This window comes from Podarcis liolepis (genome assembly GCF_965112155.1).
Source record: "Podarcis liolepis genome assembly, chromosome: 15".
Lineage (NCBI taxonomy): Eukaryota > Metazoa > Chordata > Lepidosauria > Squamata > Lacertidae > Podarcis > Podarcis liolepis.
The window spans coordinates 41,666,604-41,675,139 of NC_139566.1; the positions used below are offsets into that span (position 1 = coordinate 41,666,604).

Sequence of the window (8,536 nt, forward strand, 5' to 3'; positions counted from 1 at the left end):
AGAACAGTCATTAAAATGACTGGCTATTAAAGACACCCTCTAGATGCAGAACAGCTTGGTCCCAGTCTGGTTAAAAAATAAAAATAAAAAGCCCAAGAAAGAGAGGACCTTGAAGCTGCCCTTCCTTCAGCAGTGAGCTCCTGGAACGCAGACTGAATAGGCACACGGGCTATCAGGCCACGTACTTTCTCACAGAGATGATTTGTATTTGTCTATATAAATTAGACAGTTGGGTTGTGTCCACTGCTAGTTAGAACGTACCGCCTCTGCAGAGATTTTCCCAAGTATGCCTTTGTGCACAGGGCTATACTGCTAGTTACTCTAGGAGCAAAGAAAGCTGCTTAATACCAAGGGAGAGCTTTGGTCCATCTAGCTCAGTATTGGCTACAATGGCTGCAGCAGCAGCTCTTGGGGGTTTCAGGTAGGGGTCTCTCCCAGCCTTACCTGCAGATGCCAGGAAGTGCACTTGGGACCTTCCATATGCAAGGCAAGTGCTCTGCCACTGAGCTTATGTCCCTTCCCCGTCTAAGCTGGAACATGAAGCCTATTTTTAAAACTTTATTCAAAATGACCTGATAATACAAAGCACAACATGAATTAACATTCCAGGTCTGACAACAGATATGCTACAGTAAAAGAAGAAAATGGAAAGACACCATGAGTACTGGTGTAAAACTTTTATTGGCAAATTCCCAAGCAAACCAAAACGTCACAGAATAAGTCATCCAATTCTGTAAGAAATCCACAAGCTCCCCTTTCCAACTTTTATTTACAACAGGGGCAAACACCGCAAGAGGAGGACTAACTAATCCTTTAAATCCTTTAAACTCTTTCAAAACAGCATCTGTGTGTCAGATTCAAACCCCTTTGACAGCCAACACCAAAGCCTCAGCGCTTGTCTTTCCACATCCTGGCTTCTTCGGGTAGATGTTAAGGGGCTCAAACCCAGGTTGAGATGCCATCAAGTACTTTGGAGCTTTCTCACTGAAAAACGTCATCTTTGCAGAGGGACTATATTGCAACTTGGGGGAAAGAAAAGAGAAAGATATGAGACCTTCTGCAATTCTAATATTTTGATTATAAGAAATCTCAGAGGATCATACTTCTCAGACATGCACTTTTTATTTGAGGAAGGGTTGTAACTCACAAGAGCATCTGCTTGACAGTTGGACAAGTAAAATGAGCAAGCTGGACAAGTAAAATGGTTGGCAAGGCTAGTCAAGAACTGCAGATTCTCGTTAAAAACCGGGGGGGGGAGGGGTTATTTCCCCAAAACAAGGGCAGGGAAGGAAAGAAGTGCAACAACCATTCTAGACCCTGGACTGGCCAGGACACCAGACCCCTCAGGACTCTCCCTGAGAAGGGGGCTGCCAGCAATGGGACAAAAACCCTGGGAAATTCATGCAAGAGGCAGCCACCAGATTGTCCAGAAACAGGCTGCACACAAACTCCTACACCCTGGGCCTGATGCTCTCCAGACCATTTGGACTACAACTCCCATCAACCCCTGCCCACACAGTTGGGAGTTTTAGTCCCAAACACCTGGAGGGCATCAGGTTGACCAGGGCTACCCTCCTGCTACATGCAGAATCCAGCTTTCTGCACACAACGGCCAGGAATGGTCACAAGCTCCTTGTCCTTGCAGGATGCAATTTTAGCTTACCTGGAGGAGACACAGACACAAACAGCTGCTTCATTGGGGGGGGGCAGGGAAAGTCTCCCTGGGTATGGACCTCTAGAGCAGGTGGGGAGGGGAAGCTGTAGCCCTCAGGACGCTGCTGGACTCTAGTTCCCACCCACCCCAAATCAGCCATGTTGGTGGGGGTGATGGCAACTGGGAGCCCAACAGCCCTTCTGGAAGGCAGGAGTATTCTCCCTCACTCAGTTATTTACATCCCACCATTATCTCAAGCTTCGATTCATCAAGGCAGCTTCAGACATTGAAAAACAGCATTATGAAATGCACAGTATTTGTCTGCCCCTTAGCTGCCAAAAACCCGTCTGAACAGGAAGCCTAAGCCTAACCAAGCAAGAGCCAGGTTAGCCTCTCTGAGGAGGGACGGCCCTCTCTCTCATTCACCAGCAACATGTGAAGGCTCTTAGCACCTGGGCAGGATTGTACAGGTAGCCACATGTGTCACAGGGGAGGGCCCTCTCCCAACATGTTCCCCTTAGTGCGGCCAAACATCAATGCACATGGAAGGGAGAGGCAAAGATTCCAATCATTGCTGGCCAGTTCAGAACAGAGGTTACAGAGTGATGCAGGACCGGCTACAAAGGTGTTGATGTCAGTTCTGCCTTTGATTTTTGCATTGCTTACCCCAGAAGCCCTTTTCCACTCCAGCGTTTCGGGGTGAGCCCCAAATGAAGCTTCTGACCATTGCGGATCACGGTCACACTTAGCGGTTGCTGCAGGGGGCAGAAAATAAACAAGAGTCCTCACTGTACCCAAGACAGTTTTTGTAACTGGCTGAATATCGTGTGGAATGCCCAAGGGAGCTGTAGGTGCAGGGAGGGAGGGGAGACCCCCATGTCCTCTGTGCCTCATTGCTGGGCTTATGGCATAGCCAAAAGTGGGGACTTATTAACATCAGGTAGGGGCCCTAGCTGTATCATTTTAGACGCCTGCTAAAAGATCTTGATTAGGGAAGTCTACCTAGACATGTCATTTTATTACTTGTTTTTAAGTTTCTTTCTCTCCTTTTAATGGTATTTTTAATAAATATTTAGCTCTACTTTTCTTTGTCTCTTCTGATTAAGCAGCAAATAAACTTGATTAGATAAAAACACCAAATGATTCTATGTCATACAAATACACACACAAATCAACAAATCATACAGCCACAAAAGTAAAGGGCAAGGGACTTTATAGGATTTAAAGTTCTGAGTCACTTGGTGTTACATTTCACGTTACTGACTGATCACAGAACCTTTACTCAAAGGCTTCCAAATAAACCACTGCTTTGTCAGCTTACATGGCATTTAAGTTTTAAAAGGCTTTTTAATAACGTGTTCAGGTGGGGTTAGATTTATAGGCTTTGATTTTAAAATTCAAAAATAAGAAAAAAACATAAAAACACACAGACACACACACAACTTAACCAGCCACAGAAGTAAAGGGCAATGGACACCACTCCCCATGCATCCTGGTAGACTTGCTTGGGACACCAGTGTCTATGATTAGTCAGACTGTGGTACCTTCCCAGGTGGGAACTGTGTCACTGGTGCCTCCAGGCTGGGCTACAGATTCACAGCAAGTGCTAGAGCTGTTTTCCACCAGCAGGTCATCACTGAAGGGTCTACTCCAAAGGGAATAACCCCCTTGATTCATTGTTCAAAGGAGCAGCAGCATGGAAGCCCCTTTTGGCGCCAGAAAGTAGGTGTGACACAAGTGCTTTAAGGAGGACGGCAGCTATCAGTCTCCTGCCCTGTTGCAGCATCAGCGGGTGACTTCAGGCAAGTGTCGCTCTGCACATGCTCCACACTGTGGCTTGGTTTGCCTTCTGCCTGGTCACTGACACTGGCAGGCTCTGTGGGCATTTGTGGGGATTAAGGCGAGACTTCATTTCAGACACGGAGGGAGGGGGGGAAGCTGCTTACCCCTTCACTGTGCTGGACCACAGTGGCAATATTCTGCAGCGACTGGAAGTTGTGAGTGTTGACGGAGCCAAACTCGACGATCTCATCTTCAACTTGCAACCCCTTCAGAGAGAGCCAAAGAACACATTATACACCCTGGTTTCCCCTTGGGAAGGAAGCCAAACTCAGTACCCGGTACTTTAGAATTGTTCTAAGTATAGCAGGGGACCGCCCAAACCTTAGAAATTTTAAAAACAGCAAGATTATGATTGTTTGGGATACAAAAGGAGAAATACAAGCTGCAGACACCTGAAATCCTGTGCACAGCTCAGCAAGGATTATGGCCGGGGGGGAGGGGAGCTGGTAGCAGTATTGTATCCCAAATGAAAATGGCTGAGTAACAGGCGGAGGGGGGAAACGTGACAGGTGTAAATAAAATTATACATGGTATGGACACTTTTTCTCCTTTCTCATCATGCCAGGACCCAGTGGGGTCATCCAGTGAAGTTGGGGATGAAAGATTAATGGCAGACAAAAGGAAGGAATTCTTCACACAGCAGTGAAGAGCTAAATTACAAATAAGATGTGATAAAGTCCACCGGCTTGGATAGTTTCCAAAGCAGATTAGACAAATTCACCGAGGAGGGTAAGGCTATCAATGGCTACTGGCCCAAAGCAGCAGGGTTCTACTTCGCCAAATAACAAACCCACAGAGGTCTGGATGGGTGAGAGAGATGCAATACTTGCCGAGAAGCTCGCTGGAGAACCCTGCGTGACAGAATTCACCCTGGCAAAAGGCTGGGGCAACACCTGACTCTGGCTCCTGGCTTCGGCTCGCGCTTCCGCCTCGTCCTTTTCGCGCTTCTCCTTCTCCCGGGCGTGGAGCTGATGCAGTGCCTGTTCCACCTGGTGCATCAAGGCTTTGTGATCATTCTGCAAACCTGAAAGCAGGGGGAAGCTCCTGTAAGCCCAAGATGTATTTGCACAGAAACCTGTTCTCTGAGTTATTATGGTTCTTTAAGCAACGCCATCCACACACATGTGCTTGGGGATGAACAGGCATGAGGGATCCCTGGCAGGAAACGGAGGGGAGGGGAGGCAATGGAAGAATAGGCAACAATTTCAAGCTGGCTTGAAATCTGTACTGAGGCTTCAGTACAATAATGTACAGTATAGGAATGAAAAGGATGAAAGGAGAAATGGCAGAGCGATCTCAGGAAATGGTCTACAAACAACAATAATCACAGAATTGTTGAGCTTTAAGGGACTCAAAGGGTCCATATAGTGCAGCATCCTGAAATGCAGGAATCACAGCTAAAGACCCTCTGGCAGAAGGCCACCAACTTTTGCTTCAAAACCACCACTGATGGCTGGCCAACCACTTTCCAAGGGAGTCCATTCCATTGCTGAACAGCTTTCACCACCAAGAAAGTTATTCCTAATGATTACTTAGAATTTCATTTCTTGTAATTTGAATCCATTGGTTTGGTCCTGCCCTCTGCAGCAGCAGAAAACAAGCTTGCACACTCCATATAAATGATAATAATAATAATAATAATAATAATAATAATAATAATAATAATAATAATAATGTCTCTAAGCCACCAATAAACCTATAAAACCCTGCTGCTTAGAGATTTTTTTTTGGTACACAGTGATGAATAAACCTGATAAAATATTAATCATTTGTTATATATGATAACAAAATAATATTTAACTCAAAAAATGAGAACAAAATTACTTGAACTATACATCAGAGAACAGCTGGATTCTCCTAAGATAGGAAGCTGCCTTGTACCAAATTTGATCTGGGTCCATCTGGCTCAGTACTGCCTACACCGACTGGCAGCAGCTCTCCAGGGAATATTTCCTGGTCACAGGTCCACCTGTAAATGCTGCCACAATGGGAAGCTGGGATCTTCAGCATGCAGAACAGATACTCTCCCAAGGACACATGGTCTTTCCTTCAAGGTTATGCAAATGTTCACATGCTTCCCAAATCCATGTGATTTATTTTATTGCATTAATCATGTGGAAGGACAAAGACCTGGGCCACATGCGGACGCCCCAGCCACCCATTGCCAAGCCTACAAAACCCCTTTCCCTGTGGCTTTGAGGATATTGCCCGCACTGCTTTGAATCCTATCTTCACAGCAGCGTTAGAAATTAGCCAGGTGCCAGGCGCGTTTTGCTACTGCTGGGGCTCCAATAGTGACCCTGTGGAGATCTCTGGATGCCAGGATGGCAACTGACATTTCCAACAGGCTGGCCCCTCCAGCTTTCTTAAGCAGAACAGCTGATTTATTGCATTTATATCTCACCTTTTTCTCCAAGGAGTACATGGTTCACCCCCTATTAAGCAGGTAAATAAACATGGGGAGAGCAAAATCTCACCTAGAGAAGGATATGAAATATTTTCCTTGAAACTTGATTTTGTTTTATTCTGGATTATTTGATGTTTTAATGTGTTGTAAACTGCTGTGGTTTTTTTCCCCTTTAAAATATCAAGCAGTATAGAAATTAAATTAACAACAAAAGCAATAAATGGCATCATTAAAAGAGGCGCCTAGACAATTAGTTATGGTAACCGTAACCCAGGCGCCGTTTGGCAATTAGCTTATATATCTGAGTTTCTAACACGGCTTCATAGTGACTGGGACTAGGTTATTTCTTCTTATTTCAAGCAATGAAAAGTGGATTTATTTATTTATTTCATAAAACTTATATATCACTTGACTGTAAAAAACAACAACACCTTTACACATTAGATGCTCTACACATTAGACCTTATCTGCACTTGTACCAGAATTACAGCATTATCCACAGGTTGCTGATCATAGGCTTCTTATTATAGAACCCCAGGGCTGGGAGACATACAGTGGTGCCCCGCAAGACGAATGCCTCGCAAGATGGAAAACTCGCTAGACGAAAGAGTTTTCCGTTTTGGAGGTGCTTCGCAAAACGAATCTCCTATGGGCTTGCTTCGCAAGACGAAGCAAAATGTCTTGCGAGTTCCTGCGGGTTTTTTCCCCTTTCCCCCCTTTTTCTAAGCCGCTAAGCCGCTTATCAGCTAAAAGCCGCTAATACGCTAATCCGTCAATGGGCTTGCTTCGCAAGACAAAAAAACCGCTAGCGAAGAGAATCACAGAACGGATTCTTTTCGTCTTGCGAGGCACCACTGTATTGTCCAAAACCAGTTTGAAGTCCATACCATGATATCGGTTTCGTAATGTTTGACCTGGCAATGTATCATGAATCGTTCTCTCTGTGTGTATGTGCTATGCAAAAATCACAATGTGGGGGAAACTGTGAAGCCAGCCAATGCTCCTCTCGTTTCTGCACCTGCTGTTAACTCTTGCCAGCTCAGCTCTTCCCTGCCTCATGCAGGGGGCAGCAAAACAGAAGAGCAGGTGCCAGCAAAAATCATGATACCGGGAAAAACATGAACCAACTGAGGTCTCTGCATAGCTCCATCCTTATTTCAGACACTGTGATATATTGGTATATTAACTGGGGATATAGCTCAATGCTGAAAACCAGATATTGTCCAGCCATATAGAACATCCCACCCCGTTAAAGTAATATCTTCCTTTCAGGTTGGTGGGCAAGCCAATCTAAGCCCCTCTGAACTCATGTGTTGCGGCTGCAATCCCAAGCACTGAATGCTACCTGAGAGTAAGCCCCACTGAAAACAGTGCAGCTGACTACCAAGTAAACATACCCAAGTAAATGTACCCGGGCTGCAAATCAATTAAATTGGGGACTGTTGCTTACAGATGATGTTGTGCCTTGCCGCCCGGACTTGATAGACATCCACATCAGCACGTGGATAGCCTTCAACATCCACAAGTGGTTCGTTCATCCCGACACCTTTTTGCTGCAGCATAAAAAGAAAAAAACACAATTACCCCTTTGAGACCTTTTCCTGAATAGGGCAGATAATGTATTAGCTTAAAATCCTCTTTCCTCTACAGTACAATCCTACACGTGTCTACTCAGAAGTAAGTTCTATTGAGTTCAATGAGACTTCCAGATAGGTATAGCATTGCTATTAACAGAGATCTTAGTTTGCAAGTTTATTATTAATAATAATATCCATACTGCCTTTTATCCGTAGGCCTCAGGGTAGTACACAAGATTAAAATACAAGATCAAAACACATAATAAAAACAAGAGGTGACCACGGTAGCATTAAGAGACACCAAGCGCTGCAAGGTTACAGGTACCCTCATGGAACCATCGGGTTGGAAGGGACCCCGAGGGTCATCCATCCCAACCCCCGGCAATGCAGGAGGGAAACACAACGGCGTGCAGAGGGCAGGGCGGCAAATTCACCAGGGCAATGAGGGCGAGGCCACGACGTCGCAGCAGCTCCCCGGGTCGCCCTAGGATCGCCGAGACCCCGGGGCGGAGCAGGCAGTCGAGCGAGCGAGGCCCCAACCCGCCCGGCCCGGGAGTTGCTACTCACGTCCTCCAGGACCCCGTAATAGGCTCGGATCTGGGCCTCCAGCTCGTCTTTCTTCCGCAGCAGCAGCTGCACGTCGCTGACGGAGATGCCCTGGGGCTCCGGAGCCTCGTCCTGCGCCGACATCCCGGCTCCGCCAACGAGGCCCGGCGAGGGGCGCCTCTCCAGACGCAGCAGCCGCGGGGCGACGGAGGAACCAAAACAGCCTCGTCACGGCAGGAAGAGGCGGGGTTTGCGCGTGACGGCGAGGGGCGGGGACCGGTTCACACGTGACGACCGCAGCGCCCGGGCGGGGAAGGCTCTGTGCACGTGTGAAGAGGGCCCGGGAAGGTGGGGGCGTCCTGCGCAAGGGCTTCCCCGCCTCCTGAAACCCCCCCATATGCTGAAGCGAGGTTGCTCTATATAGACACGTGTCATGCGCCGGCGAACCAGGAGGTCCCAGGTCTGGGGGGGGGGGGTGTTGCGGTCCTCTGCCAGTCATCAAGGGGTTCT

General features: G+C 47.0%; 1 protein-coding gene across 1 annotated transcript; it reads right to left on the minus strand.

Annotated features, from left to right (window-relative positions):
* Positions 1-662: 662 nt before the first annotated feature.
* PSMD9 (proteasome 26S subunit, non-ATPase 9) lies at positions 663-8,275 on the minus strand. The gene is made up of 6 exons (XM_083476518.1): positions 8,048-8,275; positions 7,354-7,456; positions 4,327-4,520; positions 3,601-3,702; positions 2,321-2,409; positions 663-1,022 (listed from the first exon to the last, which is right to left on the minus strand). Exons 1-6 carry the CDS (start codon positions 8,168-8,170, stop codon positions 995-997), a joined length of 639 nt encoding a protein of 212 aa, XP_083332644.1. The 5' UTR covers positions 8,171-8,275; the 3' UTR covers positions 663-994.
* Positions 8,276-8,536: the final 261 nt, after the last annotated feature.

Excerpts from the sequence above, each read along its gene's own strand:
- PSMD9 (XM_083476518.1), bottom strand. The coding sequence starts at position 8,170 with ATGTCGGCGCAGGACGAGGCTCCGGAGCCCCAGGGCATCTCCGTCAGC. Across the intron at positions 7,457-8,047 it reads ATTACGGGGTCCTGGAGGAC|CAAAAAGGTGTCGGGATGAA; the intron begins GTGAGTAGCAAC and ends TTTATGCTGCAG. Across the intron at positions 4,521-7,353 it reads GGCAAGGCACAACATCATCT|GTTTGCAGAATGATCACAAA; the intron begins GTAAGCAACAGT and ends CCCTGCTTTCAG.